General features: G+C 41.5%; 1 protein-coding gene and 1 pseudogene across 3 annotated transcripts in view; both read left to right on the top strand.

Moving 5' to 3' along the window:
- The window catches only part of Sinhcaf (SIN3-HDAC complex associated factor), a 28,060-nt gene extending 19,726 nt beyond the window's left edge, over window positions 1–8,334 (top strand). For 2 of the 3 annotated variants that reach the window (XM_016005197.3, XM_076568376.1), the window contains exons 5-6: window positions 1,497–1,647; window positions 4,972–6,906. In XM_016005197.3, coding sequence (XP_015860683.1) covers window positions 1,497–1,647; window positions 4,972–5,131 — 311 coding nt within the window. In that variant the 3' untranslated portion in view covers window positions 5,132–6,906. Of the gene's footprint in view, window positions 1–1,496; window positions 1,648–4,971 lie in introns of all 3 variants that reach the window. The other variant, XM_006986674.4, reaches the window with a different exon arrangement.
- Window positions 7,233–7,725, top strand: LOC102927546 (low molecular weight phosphotyrosine protein phosphatase pseudogene; annotated as a pseudogene).
- Window positions 8,335–16,126: the final 7,792 nt, after the last annotated feature.

Raw genomic sequence — 16,126 nt, 5'->3', positions numbered from 1 at the left:
GTTGTGGTTATCCATATGTTCAGTTTAGACTTTAGACTTTGAAAATGGAAACAGCCTCTTGTTCCTGTATAATACCTGTTTAATCCTGGGGACCTGAGGCAAAACTGCTAGATTAAACACACGAGTATTTCATAATAAGAATGTAGTTATTCACAGTAGATAGAATGGCTAGTTTGTTGTCGTCTCTTTATTAATTTTGTACATGAGTCACTACTACAATAAAGATAAATGAAAGTTGTTAAATGTTTTGGAGGTTTTAATTCAAAGAAGCTTGAGACTTCGTTTGTTGCCCACCTGCCTCGTGCTCTCTTGTTCATGCCTAACTAATCCTTACTAATTAAGACTTAACAATTACAGTTCTTCATTGTATACAGTTGTTATATATCTTGGTATCCCAAAGTCTTAGATTAATCTAAGGGCAGCTTTTAAATGTAAAAGTGGTACACACTGAAATTTGAAATGTTTAGGATAGAGAGCCTCCCTCACACAGAAGCTGTCTGCTGGTGTTTGGGAGGTTTGAGTATCCTGCTAGATTACTCCTTTCAGGTGTGATACTCGTGAAGATTTTGTCTTTAGGAAGTTGAATACCATTTATTAAAATGAAATGGCATACTAATAACACATGATATTTTATTTTAGATGTTTAATTTTACATTATTTATGTAAGGATTTTTAAAGAGGAACTTGTGAGATCCTTACATTTATAAGCTTTTGTTTTCCTTGAATGCTAGAGCTCAAACCTAAGGCTTTGTGCCAGGAAAGCACTTCACTACTGAACTATATCTCCTGCCCTTGTAAGCACTCCAGAAAATGTTTCAGTGAGGCTGGAGAGATGGCCCAGGGTGTCACTGCTCTTGCAGAGAAGCTTGGCCCATCAATCGCCCTTATCAACTAGCTCATGACTGCCTCAGACTCTAGCTCCAGGGCATCAGATAACCTCTGGTCTCCAGGGTTGTCTGCATATGTGTATATGTACACACAAAATTTAAACTAAAGCTTTGGTGTTTAATAAATATTAATAATTGTTTCTCTGAGTTAGAGAACTGTTCTATCCATGTCCTGGATAGACGGGAAGTTTAAGTGGTGGTTTTGGTCTAAACAGTACTAAAAAACATAGTGACCATCAACCAAAAGGTTTTCCTGGCTTTTCATTCATTCATTCATTCATTCATTCATTCATTCATTTTGGTGTTTTGAGATTGGGTCTCTACCTATCTCCGGCTATCTTAGAAATCACAGTGCTGATCAGGCTATCCTCGAACTTAGAGAGAGTGAACCCACAGAGATGGTGTGCCTCTGCCTCCTGAGTTGCTGGGATAAAGGGCGTATGCTTTATTTTTCTGGCTTTTAAATGCATGGCACAAAAATATGCTGGTGTAGCTCTAGGTTAGTAAATTAACCTTTATTTTGTGAGTTATTTTTCCATATAGATAAGTGGAGCAGCACCTGGACTTTGCACACGATGAAACTGGAAATGTCTTTTGTGTTTAATGCAGATTCTGATGCTCACAGCACCACCTCAAGTGCCTCTCCAGCCCAGTCTCCCTGCTACAGTAACCAGTCAGATGATGGCTCAGATACAGAGATGGCTTCCAGCTCTAATAGAACTCCGGTGTTTTCCTTTTTAGATCTTACCTACTGGAAAAGGTAAAAACCAAAGAAAAATTTGTTTATAATAACCAACCCATCTCAACTACTGACTACAGTGTTCTGGGTATATAGCAGTTGAAAGTACTTGAGAAATAACTCGTGGCACAAATAGGAAGTTGGATTGGCAGGAATTGAACAGACCTTGAATGTAAGACATACATCAAGGTACTTAAATTTACATTGATGGAATAAGACCTAGCTATTCAGACAGTTATCTCTAAAAAAAAGGACAAGTGGTTTAAAGTCTCTTAAAAGGTGTCTTAGTTTCATTTCTGCTTGCTGAGATAAATATGTGGGGAGAAAGGATATTTTAGCTCACAGTTCCAGGTTACAGTGTCTGTCACCATGGGGAAGTCATAGTAATAGAAGCTTGAGAGGACTGCCCACAGCACATCCGTCAAGAGCAGAGGAAATAGTGTGACCTATGTGTGCCTGTGCTCAGCCAGCATCCTCTACTCTTTCACAGTCTAGGATCAGTGCCACACATAGTGGGCAAGTTTTCCCAGCTCAGTTCTAGATTATGTCAGGTTGGCAGTTAAAATTATCGTGGTGATAGGGAACACTCAGGCCAGATAAAATGTGGATATGTGGCCAAAGACCAAAAAGAGTCAATAATTAGGAAAGGGAAAATATTTCCAAAGAAAAGGTAGTATCTCTAGGATACAGAAAACAGATAAGACATTATGAAGGACAGTATAGGTCTGTATGGAGAAAATACACTGCTTTCACAGGAACAATCAAGACACAAAGATGGATTCTTTGAAATTTGCATAAAGCAAGCTAGAAACCAGTATATTAATGTCTTCAGTTGGCTAAGAGATATTAGCTCTGAGCCAGGCATGGTGACCTTTAATCCCAGCAATTATGACACAGAGGCAGGCAGATCTCTTGAGTTCAAGGTCAGCCTGGTTTACAGAGTGAATTCTAGGTTTTGAAAAACCAATAGAACGAGAGAAAGAGACAGAGACACAGAGACAGACAGACAGGCCCAAAATAAAACTGTATTTAGCAAAAAATATCTTATGCACAAGTGCATGAGACAGTTGACAGGAGCCAAGCATGATGTCTCATGCCTGTTTGAGGCAGCTCTGGACCCTGCTTCAAAACCAAACAAATTTTTTTTTTTTTAAAGATTTATTTATTTATTATGTATACAGTGTTCTGCCTGCAGGCCAGAAGAGGGCACCAGATCTCCATTACAGATGGTTGTGAGCCACCATGTGGTTGCTGGGAATTGAACTCAGGTCCTCTGGAAGAGCAGTCGGTGCTCTTAACCTCTGAGCCATCTCTCCAGCCCCCAAACAAATTATTTTGACTGGAAAATAGAGTTATCTACAAAGGGACAAAGAGATCCCAGATTAAAACTGAGGAATGGATGAAATAGTAAATATTGAGGTAAATTTAAACACTTTAAAAATTATGTAATTATGAGCTGGGCCTGGTGTTGCATACCCTTAATCCCAGCACTTGTGAGACAGAGGCAGGTGGATCTCTGTGAGTTCAAAATTAGCCTGGTCTACAGAGGGAGTTCCAGGACAGCCAGGGCTACTTAAACTGTCTTGAAGCACCGCCCCCCCCCCCCCCCACACACACACCGCCAATAAAAATGTAGTTGTGGAAATTTGAAATGAAGAGGATCTAGAGAGCTTGGTGGTCGAGAGCACGTTTGTTAAGAGCAGTTGGCTCTTTGAGAGGACCAGAGTTGAGCTCCCAGCATCCTGGTGTCTGGAAGCTTGTAACTGCCTATAACTCCAGCTCTAGGTGATATGACATCTTTTGGCCTTAGTGAGCACCTGGACACACATAAATAAATAAATAAATAAATAAATAAATAAATAAATAAATAAATAAATAAATAAATAAATAAATAAACAAACAAACAAACAAACAAACAAATAAATAAATAAAAATAAATAAATAAATAATAAAATAGAGGGAGAGGGTTATTACTTGTTGAGTCTGTGGTAGTAAAGATGATGGTGGATTTAAAGTGTCCTTGCCTTGCTGATACTAAATATACTGAGTAGCTAGAATTCTATGAAGTGACTAAAGCCAACAGACAGTGTTGAATTAGTATAAGTTAACCTGTAATCAGAATTTTCCTGTCCTGACTTCTTGGTCCCAAATAACCTACTCAGAGGCTGAATATGAATCATAAATACTTGGCTGATAGCTCAGGCTTGTTGTAGCTAATTATTACACTTGTTAACATATAATATATATTATTTATTTATATTTAAATATATGCTTTGCCACATGGCTCACGGCTTATTATCTCATTTTCTATACATCCTGCTTGCTTGGTGGCTGGGTGACATCTCCTTCTGACTCTGCCTTCCTTCCCATCATTCTCAGTTTGGCATTCCTGCCTGGCTACCAGCCTGTCAGCTTTTTATTAACCAATGAATGATACATATTCACAGTGTATAGATGGATTATTTCACATTATTATCCCATATAAAAGATAGTAAAGTAGGAAGAGTAGAACAGAAAAAGTGAAGTAATATGGTAGAATAGGGCTGGGCATATAGGTTTTAATTAGTATGTGTAAGGACCTAGGTTCAGTCTATACCTAGCTCTTCCCTGAACAGAAAGGAATAGTAGAACCCAAATTAATTAGTGATCATAGTGATAACATTAGCATTTCAAAGATGGATAATCAAAGAATCTAACAAGGTAAAGTATATTCTATACAAGATAAGAGACAGGAAAATTACATACAGCAAAACAAAGTAATAGAAACCAACCCATATAAATGGAAGTGAACATATAATACAGATTGGAACATACAAAGGAACATAACTGTGTGAGCTTGAGGTTGATTTTTGATCTCAGCACTGGGGAGGCAGAGATAGGATCCCAGGGTTTTGCTAGCCAGCTAGTCTAGCCAGATTGGTGAGCTCCAGGTGAGGGGCAATTGAGGAAGACGCCCCATGTTAAACTCAAGTTTCTACACATTTGCATGTGCACATGCGCACACACAAGTTCCACATCAAGGTGTATGGGTAAATGACTATTGCTTTTAGGATATAGAGGTAGATTAAGCAGGATTGTTTTTTCATAAATAATCTGAGTATCTAAGATCAATAAAGTACATAAATCCTAAAGGTAAGTGTAGAAATAAAGGGAATCAAAAGGAAATAGGCAGAAAATCAGAAGAGTAGGATTTACTAAAAAGATCGGACCAAAATGTGTTTCAAGAGAGTAGAAGCTGTGGGACTGGAAGGATGGCTTGGAAGGTAAAGGTGGCGACAGCCAAACTGAACAACTTGAGTTCTGAAAATGCACACTTGTAATATATCTTGTTCTCCTTTATTTTAGACAGAAAATATGTTGTGGTATCATCTATAAGGGCCGTTTTGGGGAAGTCCTCATCGACACACATCTCTTCAAGCCTTGCTGCAGCAGCAAGAAAGCAGCTGCTGAGAAGCCTGAGGAGCAGGGCCCGGCGCCTCTGCCCATCTCCACTCAGGAGTGGTGACTGAGGTTCATGTAGAAGGGAACAAAGAGTGATTTAAACTTTGAAAAGACCACAAAGCAACAAACTGACCCTCCTATTTTTAACTTGGATACCTGCTATTCTGCCAAAAGACATTTTCTAGAATAGTTTTTAATGGGTTACCCGTCCCCCATCCAACAAACTCTGAAGCCAGTTTCTAGCTTACTACAAGAAAAAAGTGTACATAATATTTAAGATGCTGAGTATTTCATAGGAAAGCTGAATGCTGCTGTAAAGTGCTCTTTAAGTCTTTTTTTTTTTTTAAATCCCCTTTAATGAACAAAATTAGGGGATTTCAGGGGACAGATGGGATTTGTTGTGTGATAAACCATACGTAGTTTAGTCTTTCTGTGGAGAGGCAGTGGTTGGGGCATTTTAAAATGGCTGGCTACACTTGTTTTCCCTCATGATAATTTGTCAAAACTCAGCATGACCTGCCCCTAGAGGTAGTTAAACATTTTTAAATGCTAAGGTGTTGCCAAGGTTCTGATGAATCAGACCTGTACTACTGATTATTAAGCAGGACAGAATGAGCTTTCTGCAAATAGCTTGAAGGAGGAAGTAATTTCTGAACACAGGTAGTACCTGTCGCCTCCCTTCATCATAATATTTGATAAAAGACTTTATGTGAACCTTAACAAACAGAACCAGAGCTCTTTCTGGGGAAGGCAAGCCTGTAGGATGGGCAGGGTCCTATAGGGATAGTACCAAAGCATCACCACACGGTAGGGAACAGGTGGTTAGAAACTACTTAAACAGAATGTGTAAGTCCTGGGGATGCATGGGGCACAGTTGATGCTGCTTGGGGCACATTTCTTAGAGGGCTTGCAGTGTGTAAATAATTGACATTGGTGTTACACAACTGTCTGGGATTCACTGAAATCCACATGATTCAGTTCTAGCTCTGGATTACCTCAGTTGACCTTTGTGGAGGTTTTATCTATAGAGTAGCTCTTTGCCTTGTCATAACTTTATTAGGGTTTGGGGTTTTGTTGTTTTATTTTTCTCCCACTATTTAAAGTTGATTAGAAGAAAAGAGTTGTGTGTTGAGGTTGGCTTCTTAGAGTTGGGGTCCTGAACATCAAGATAGCTGAATGGAGCTCCTCACATGGAGATCTCAGCAAGGGCTTCTCACTTGAGCCCTACTGAAGTCTGATTTCCTCTTCTCAAAATTCAGGAAAAACAATAGTGCCATTTCAGACCTCTCTCAGAGGGAGAGGTATATGGCTGCCTTAGTATTCTGTCACTCATAATTATTTTAAAAACTGGAGTTTTATTAAAGTCTGTTGTGTTTCACAACAAGGAGGGCCACAGTTTGTGGCATCTTATAGTTTTATAGTTTTACATTGTGTGTCTCTTTCCTTTTTGGAAAACCTACCTAGTACAAGCCACCACATGCACGTGGGTTGGTTCTCCACGGCCCTTGACATAGTACAGAGTCCAGCCATTACCATTCTCCTGCGTTACTTTGACATGGGATTTTTTTTTTTTTGTGTACATTTGGCTGCAGTATTGGTGGTAGAATATACTTTGATGGATCATCTCTACTTCTGTATTTATTTATTTATTACTAGACCTCAGCCACAGTCTTCTCCCCTCCACTCTGCCTGTAGGATGTACTGTATGTAGTCATGCACTTTGTATTAATATATTAGAAATCTACAGATCTGTTTTGTACTTTTTATACTGTTGGATACTTATAATCAAAACTTTTACTCTAGGGTATTGAATAAATTTAGTCTTATTAGAAAATAAAAGGAGCTGTTTTGTGATTTTGTTTTAAAGGTCTCTGATAAGAATATTTTTCAGGGCCTGGAGAGATCACTCACTTGTTAAGAGGACTGACTACTCTTGCAGAAGACCCACGTTGGGTTCCCAGTACCCATATGACAGCTCAAGTATCTGTAGGTCTGGTTCCAGGGGCTCTGATACAGTCTGGCCTCCTTGGGGACCAGGCAGGCACACGGTGCAAGTTAGAGGCAGACAAAAACACCCCATACACATAAAATAAATATAAAATTTTCTTCATAAAGACATAGTATAAGCTCTATTTTGATGAGCTGGGGTGGGGACTCAAGAATAAATGGATGTTGGCCAGCGTCTGTACCGAAAGATGGCAGAGGTTGGGTCCAAGTCAGTGTTGTTCGTGTGTCTCGGTAACATTTGCCGGTCACCCATTGCAGAAGCAGTTTTCAGAAAATTGGTAACTGATGAAAATTGGAGGATAGACAGTGCGGCTACATCCACCTATGAAGTGGGGAACCCCCCCTGACTATCGTGGGCAGAGCTGCATGAGAAAACATGGCACCCCCATGAATCACGTTGCACGGCAGATTACAAAAGACTTTGCCACATTTGATTATATACTGTGTATGGATGAAAGCAATCTGAGAGATTTGAATAGAAGAAGTAATCAAGTTAAAAACCGAAAAGCTAAAATTGAGTTATTTGGAAGCTGTGATCCTCAGAAACAACTCATTACTGAAGATCCCTATTATGGCAATGATTCTGACTTCGAAGTGGTGTACCAACAATGCCTCAGGTGCTGCAAGGCCTTCCTGGAGAAGACTCACTAGATGGTCCTGCCCACCACCATTTAGCAACTCACTCACCAGAGCCATGCCCAGGGGTGGTGGCAGTCCTTAGACCCATGCCCACCTGTCTTTTTAGTTGATTTACTACTGTATATCTTTAAAATAACTGTAGGTGGAAATTAGGTATATGTTCAGAAGGATAAAAATATTTAAGACAATTTGAGGTGTGACTAAGCATTCTTAGACTAATTGAACCTCTCACCTTTGTCCTAATTACAAAATAGTGGAACAAGCAAATATGGAACAAAATAGAACCCAATAAAGTAAGAATGACCTACAAGGTCCAGATCAGCCTCTGAGCCCAGCCAGCCTGAGTAGTCTGGTCTAACAGAGTGTGTGCATGGGCAGCTCCCAGTGGTACCATTTGCCTGCCTTATACCTCTGTCCTAGACTCTTGTGACAATAACTCCATCCATATCAGCCTTCCATTTAACATTGGAAGAGTTTAAACTCAGACACTGAGGGCATTCAAATATTTGAAAAAGGAGAAGCTGGATGTGATAATGCAGGCCTGCAATTCCAGCAGGCCATCTTGGGCTATACAGTGGAGATGGGAGCAATAGATTGATAAAATGAGCATTTTTACTCTTCCTTGGTTTTTGTCTGGTGTTTTTGAGCTTTGTTCCTATTTTGACTCTCTAGTGGTATGTTTGTAGTGTTCTTTCATCAGTATTTTAAAAAGTTAACAGGCAAGCATAAGTAATTTTAGTGCATTTTCTGAAAAGTGACCTCAAATTCATATGGCTATATGTCAGAAAAGAATGTGAGTTAAACTGGGAAGTTAACAAATACAACTGAAATAGGAAAAAAAAAATAAATGGATGTTACAATTGTCATGCAGAGAACTTCATGTCCTGATTTTAACCTGAATGTCCATAGTACTAGAATGTCTGTGACGAGGTTTCATTGTCTGTGGGCAGGGTCAGACCTGGACATTGTGTAAAACTGCAGAATTATGAGGAACTCAAAAATCCACATAGAAGCTTTAAACAAGATTTTTGAGAGTTGTATATCCAAGCTGGTGGGTGAGATAGCTGAGTAGTATGGGTATGTGCTGCCAAGCCTGACAGTTCCTGGAGTTGGGTCTCTAGAACCCACAAGGTAGGAGAAAACTAAATCACACAATTTTCCTCTGACTTCCATACATGTGCTTATCACACCCTGGACCATTTCCCTCTGTCTGTCCTTAGTGTACCACCACAGGTCAGAGTGCTTTCATGTACAGAATGTCTTCTCAGACTACATTTTAATAGCATGTTCCCATTTCCTTGAGTTGGAACTTAGGTCCCTAGTGTGTCAGGGGTCAGAATGTCAGCGTAGAAACCTGAAGGCAAGAACTGAGCAGGGACCATAGAGGAAAACTGCTTACTGTTTGTTTTTCATAGCTTGCTCTGCAACCCAGGGCCACCTGCTCTGAGTGGCACTGTCCCCAGTAGGCTGGGCCTTCCAACATCAGTCATTAGTCAGGAAAATGTCCCACAGACTTGTCTACCGGGCACTCATATTAAGGCTGCCTTAGTTATTGCTGTGAAGAGACACTCTGAGCAAGGTAACTGAAAGGATCTAATTGGGAGCTTGCTTACAGTTTCAGAGGGTTAGTCCGTTACAGTGGCACACAGGTAGGTATGCAGACATTGGGTAGAGATGCAGCCTGGCCTGGGCTCTTGAAACCTCAAGGTCCACCCATCTCCAACAAAGCCACATCTCCTGGCCCTTCCCAACAGTTGACCAACTGGGAACCAAGCATTCAAATATATGAACCAATGGGGCCAGTTTATTCAAACCACCACAGAGGCATTAAGATTCTCTTCTCAGATAGGTCTAGGTCTGTGAAATGGACAAACCAACTGGGACAAATTGTGGTCTACCACACCTGAATCGTCTTAAGATGAAACTCTAAATTTACATTGGGCCTCTTGATCTATAATGCTACTACTTTGTATGGCAAATCAGAAAACAGATCTGTTATGAAACATTACTATGAGCCAAGTGTTTTTAAACATTGATTAAACATCCTGCAAAGTCATCTTAGTTACTTATATGTTGTGAAGAGACGCATGACCAGGGCCAACTCAAAGAGCGCATTTAACTGGTGGTTTGCTTAAGGTTTCAGAAGGGGAGTCTGCGACCATTGTGGCATGGCAGAGGCAGGCCTGATGCTGGGCCAGTTCCTGAGAGTTTACATGTTGACACCACATGAGGTAGAGTGGAGAGACTTAACCAAGAGAATAAAGGAAAGCCCAGCCCCAGTGACACGCCTCCAACAAGACCACGCCTAATCCTTCCCACACTTCCACCAGCTGCCGCCCAAACATTCAAATGTAAGCCTGTGAGCACCGTTCTCACTCAAATCACCACAAAAGTTAATTTAAAACAAACACGGGGTTGGAGAGATGACTCAGTGGTTAAGAGCACTGGCTACTCTTTCCAGAGTTTGTGACTCCAGTTCCAAGGGATCTGGCACCCTCACACAGGCAGACATACCAGTGCACACAAAGCAATTGGCAAAAACCAATGCACACAAAATTAAATCCTTAAAACCCAAAACCTCGTTTGCGCCTGAGTAGAAGTGTAAAGAACAGTGTAACTTGGATAAAACCTGCTTTTCTGATTTGTGTGTGCTTTCTTTTTTTCTTTGAAGCAGGGTTTCTCTGTAGCCCTGGTAGTCTTAGAACTCTGTAGACCAGGCAGGCTGGCCTCAAATTCAGAGACCTACCTGGCTTTGCCTCCCTGCCCAGCAGTGTTCGTTCTCTTTTGGAATGATTTATGTATAACTAGGAACCCCAGGGTCCCTCCTGCCTCCCCCTCCCAGCACTGGGAGCACAGCTGTGCCCCACCGAGACTTCCTTGTATGTGGATACTAGGGGTCTAAACTCTGGTCCTCATCTTGTGTGACAAGCACTCAGCCAGCTGAGCAGAACCTCAGTTTTGTTTTTTAATATTGATCTTGAAAATGTACTATACAGCTTCCATGTGGTACACACCTGTAACCCCAGCACTTGGGAGGTGGAGGTAGGCGGATCACAATTCAAGACCACCTGAGGTACGTGAGGTCCTGAGTTAAAAGAAAAAAATAAAAAAAGAGTCTCCACACTTGGACAGCCTCAAGTGTAGCCAGATCTTAATGCCTGCCATGCAATGCAGAGCCGAAGCTCACCAGGGACACCCTGGGAAAGAGTGCTTAATGTTGCAGATCGGTGTTCTGGTGCCTGGCAGTAGTTTTTTGAATGGTGTTCAATGAACTGGGCCTGGAAAGGAAGGAGACAGCTAAATTGGATCAAAGGTAGGTAATTTCACAGACTCATTTATGAGAGAAAAGGACCAGAGGATCCTGTTGGAGGATTTCTCTAGCTGTGGAGTTTGGTTACTCATTGTCAGTATCATGTTCCCTACACCCCGAGTAAAGGCTACTTATTGTATGTTGAGCTGGGGGGGGGCCCTTAGACAAGCCTATTCATTCGGTGTAGAGAGTGACTAAAATTAGAGCTGTCCTTTGTCTCCATGTCTGGAAGGGGAACATTATTCTGTTTTAGAATATCTATACTTACATAGCTTGCCTGCACTTCAGGTGTGGGTTTTTGCAGCTACAAGGAAATAGGGGGTTTATGCTTGTGTTTATGTTTCAGTCTCAAACAATGGCTCAGCAATCTCAAGTTGTTGATCAGGTCCCTGGTAGTGTTAGAAAAGGAACTGAACAATTGTGCTGTTGTTGTTTAAGTAACAAGTACATTCTTGGTCCTGAGCTCCTTTCACAAACTCCCTGTTGACTGTTCCCACCGCTCAAGGTCCCTGCTGACTTTCCTATGGGAGATGGCAAATCCTTTATGATCATACAGCCTCTCTGCAGGTGACCTCCTAGGGCCTATGAGCTTTAATACCAAATTACAAACTCAGCTTTAATTAGAGCAGAGTTCACCTGACCTCAGACTCACAAACCTGGCTAGGAGCACAGGGTGTATTCCCCAAGTTCAATAACGAAACCATCTCAGATTGCAAGTGGGCTGAATTACTGAGAAGGCTGCTGGGGAACGGCCTGCAAGAAGAGCCTGCTGCTGTTGGTACACATGCTCAGCAGTTTCTTCTCATGCGTTGCTACATGAATGCCCACCAGGTGGCGCTAGTTGAGAACATTGTAGGCATCCTTTTTAAAGACAGGATCCCCAAATTGCGGAACTATTGGAAGGTGAGGAAACCTTTAGGAGGCAGAACCAAGCATTCCTCCAGTGCTTGGAGGAGCTCCCTAGAAGGAGATACCGGGATTCTGAAAATCTCAACTCTATCAACTCTGTGTCTGTCTCTCCCTCCCTCCTGCTCTTCATCTTCCCCTTTCTCCTTTTCCCTAGTTTCTGTGTGGAACAACCTCATGCCCTGCAGTTCTGTAATAATCCTCTGCCTCTTCGCAGGCCCCCCAAAAGCAGTATATGGATTGAAACCTTTAGAGTCATTAGCCAAAATAAACTTTTCCTTTTTATAAACTGACTTTTCAAGGTATTTTGCCATAGAATACTTACACATCTTTAAGAAAGAAATAATACCTACCTTCAAAACTCCTTTTCTTTTTGATAAGGACAAATGACATTTCAGGCCAATATAACATTTTGATAATAAATAATTTTTATTTTAATCAGCATATAATTACATTATTTCCCACCTTCCTTTCCTCCCTCCAAACACACACACACATACACACACACACACACACACACACACACAAAACAAAAACCCTGTCTTGAAAACCGTCCCCCAAAAGAGAGAGAGGGAGAGAGAAATTAAGAAAACACTTTACTTAACACTGGAATTTCAGATAAACTCACTGAATGGTCACCCCAATATTTTAAGACAAAAACGAGCTTATCTGTTGCTTCACCCATAGTTTAGTAAATAGTTACTTCAGCCCAAATGTAAACTTTTTTTCTTTTCTTCTCTCTCTCTCTCTCTCTCTCTCTCTCTCTCTCTCTCTCTCTCTCTCTTTCTCTCTCTCTCTTTCTTTCTTTTTTTTGAGACAGGGTTTCTCAGTGTAGCTTTGGAGCCTGTCCTAGAACTCACTCTGTAGCCCAGGTAGGCCTCAAATTCACAGAGATCCTCCTGCCTCTGCCTCCCAAGTGCTGGGATTAAAGACATGCACCACCACCACCCGGCTCCTTTTATTTTTATTTTTATTTTGTTTATATATGAGTGTTTTGCCTACATGCATATGTCTTGGATTCCCTGGAACTGGAATTAAAGTTGTCAGCAGCCATGTGGGTATTTAGAATAGAATCTGAGTCCCTTAGAAGAATAGGCCATCCTCTTAAACTGCTGAACAAACTTTCCAGCATCCCCCTCCCCCTAGTCTGGCCCCAACAGGATCTCACTCTATAGCCAGGCTGGCCTCAAACTTGAGGCAAACTCAGGGAATTCTGCCTGCCCAACGTAAACCACCACGCTCAGTTTACAATCTGTTTCCATTTGTTTGGCCAGGATAATTTAGGAAAGAACTAAGACAGAGACAGTTATGGCTGACTCCTATAACCCCTGAACTAGAGAAGCAGAGCCAGGTTGATCATAGTAAACTCAGAGCCTTAACCATGACCTCAGAGCCTTAACCATGACCTCTTTATTTGTTTGTTTATTTATTTATTTAATTTATTTGAATGTTACATGTGTGAGTTTTTTTCCTGCATATTTGTATGTGTACTGTGTGCATTTCTGGTGCCCTCAGAAGCTGGAAGAGGGTGTTGGACCCCCTGGAACTGGAGCTACAGAGGATTGTCTGCTGCCATATGGGTACTGAGAACTGAACTCAAGTCCTCTGCAAGAACAGCCTGTGCTCTTCACTGAGCTATCTCTCCAGCCTCTCTTTAAAAAAAAAAAAAGTTACACTTATTTCTTTATTAGGGAGGCATGTATGCCTCGTTCAGTCTGCAACCACAGTGGTGTACTTCAAATTATTTTTTAAAAGATTTTTATTTTTATGTTTAATTATGTGTATATGTGTCTGTCTGGGGGTCTCAATATTGAGTGAGGGTGCCCACAGAGACCAGAAGAGGATGTCAGATCCCATGGGAGTTACAGGCTTCGTTGTTATGTGACACCTGTGGAAGCCAGAGGACAACTTGCTAGAGCTGGTTCTCTCTTTCTAATAAGCATGTCCCAGGGATTAAACTCATGTCACGTGGCTTACAGCAAGCACTTTTACCTACTGAGTCATTTTTCTGGCTCCTTCCTTTCCTTTATTTTTTAAAGATACATTATTTTATTATTTTGAATTATGAGTATGTATATGTCTGTGAAACTGAGTACAGGTACCTGTTGAGGACTAGAGGTATCAGATGCCCTGGAGCTGGAGTTATAAGCAGTGGTGAGCTGGTAGACATGGATTCTGGGGACTGAACGTGTATCTTCTGTAAGAGCCATCTCTCCAGCCCCTCATTTTTTCTTGAGATAGAGCCTCACTGTAGCACCCACTGCCTTGGTGCTTCACAGTGATGGCCGTCTTAGCCTCCAGAGTTTTGTGCTTGCAGATGTGTGCCAGCATGTCTAGCTCTTTTACCTTTTTCTGCAGTTAAATGGTCAAGAATAGAAAGAAGGCACATTGATGTCCTCTGCATGCTGCCACCCCAGAAGACTGCCACGGAGGATATGCCGGAAACTAGACCACAGTTCTAAACTTGAAGGACACCTTCATACCTGTCAGTCTGTTTCTTAAAAGTTAATTTTATTTATTGGTGTGTGTGTGTGTGTGTGTGTGTGTGTGTGTGTGTGTGTACTTGTCAGTTCCTCCTTCCTCCATGTGGATCCTAGGGATCGAACTCAAGTTGTCAACCAAGTCTGTAACTCCCATGGGACCCGACATCCTCTTCTGGTCTCTGTGGGCACCCTCACTCAATGTGTGCATCTCCAGACAGATACATATACACACAATTAGACACAAAAATAAAAATCTTAAAAAAATAATTTGAAGTACACCACTGTGGTTGCAGATTGCACTAGGAAAGCTGAACTGGATATAGTCTCGTCTATATTAGGCTTTCCAGCCACTGTGATTCTTTTCTCATTATTATTATTTTAAGACAGGGTCTCATGTAGCCCAGGACTTAAATGTAATATATGCAGTTAGAAATAATCTTGAACTTGCGATTGTCTTGTTTCTGCCTCTCAAATATTGGGATTACAGGCATGCACTGTCAAAGCTGAAGAATACCTTGTCACCTTTTATTTATTTATTTATTTTTTATTTATTTATTTTTCGAGACAGGGTTTCCCTGTGTAGCTTTGTGCCTTTCCTGGATCTTGCTCTGTAGACCAGGCTGGCCTCGAACTCACAAAGATCCGCCTGCCTCTACCTCCTAAGTGCTGGGATTAAAGGCGTGCACCACCACCGCCCCCTTGTCACCTTTTAAAAAATGATTACTTTTTAAACATTTATTTTGTGTGTTTGTGTGTGCTTACACACATGTGGAGGTAAAAAAAAAAACTGCCTGGGAGTCAGTTTTTTTGTTTTGTTTTTTGAGACAGGGTTTCTCCATGTTGCTCTTGTCTTGGTCATCAAATCCAGAGGCGTGGGGCCTGCTCTGGAGGGAGAGAGAAGACTGTAGCCTGAAGTTGTAGGCCTTGGCTAATTTGCATCCTCTGGAACTGGGGTATATGTGTAGGACTGGATCCTGGGGAAAGGGAATTGAATTTAAGATAGAAAAAGGAGTTTACTTAGAACAGTCATGATACAGTGTCATGCCCTGGCTAGGCATCCAGGAGATGGCGCTAATACACTGTAAGGTTGTATCTTACAAGTATTGCTCATATGACTGAGGAAACCGTGGATGCTCTGCGTAGCAAATAGTGAAAGAGGTGGAATGCCCAGAGAATGTCTATGCCAAAATGCGTATATATGAGGGCTGTGCTTGGTACACCGTTACTGGGCAGGTTGAAGTAGGAGGACCATGAGTTTAAGACCAGCCTAGGTAATTTAGTAAGACCTTGCTTCAAAATAAAAGCATTTAAAGAAGAAAAGAAAGGAAAGGGAGATAGGAAGGTAGAATGGTAGAGTGCTTGGTTAGCATGTGAGAGGCCCCTGGGTTTGATCTAAAGTGCCTCACATTATATAGGCTATAAAACCCACCATCATGTCAAATGGGAGACTCAGAGGATGTTCCATTCTCTCTCTCATACACACACACACACACACACACACACACACACACAGTGAAAAGGGGCAAGAGTTGGGTGAGTGTAGTGAGTGGTGAGATATAGTATCACAGTGCTGGGTATGTGGCTCCTGGAATACCAGAGGCCTGTCAAGAGCACCATTGAGCATGATGGGGGCAGCATTAGATGAATAGCCAGAAACAGTTGGCCATGGACATAGAAGTCAGGATGGGATTGGGCAGGAGGTATAGATCCAGCA

Source organism: Peromyscus maniculatus, chromosome 3 (assembly GCF_049852395.1).
Source record: "Peromyscus maniculatus bairdii isolate BWxNUB_F1_BW_parent chromosome 3, HU_Pman_BW_mat_3.1, whole genome shotgun sequence".
Classification (NCBI taxonomy): Eukaryota; Metazoa; Chordata; class Mammalia; order Rodentia; family Cricetidae; genus Peromyscus; species Peromyscus maniculatus.
Note: the sequence above shows the minus strand (reverse complement) of the source record. Positions and strands in the feature narration are given on the sequence as shown.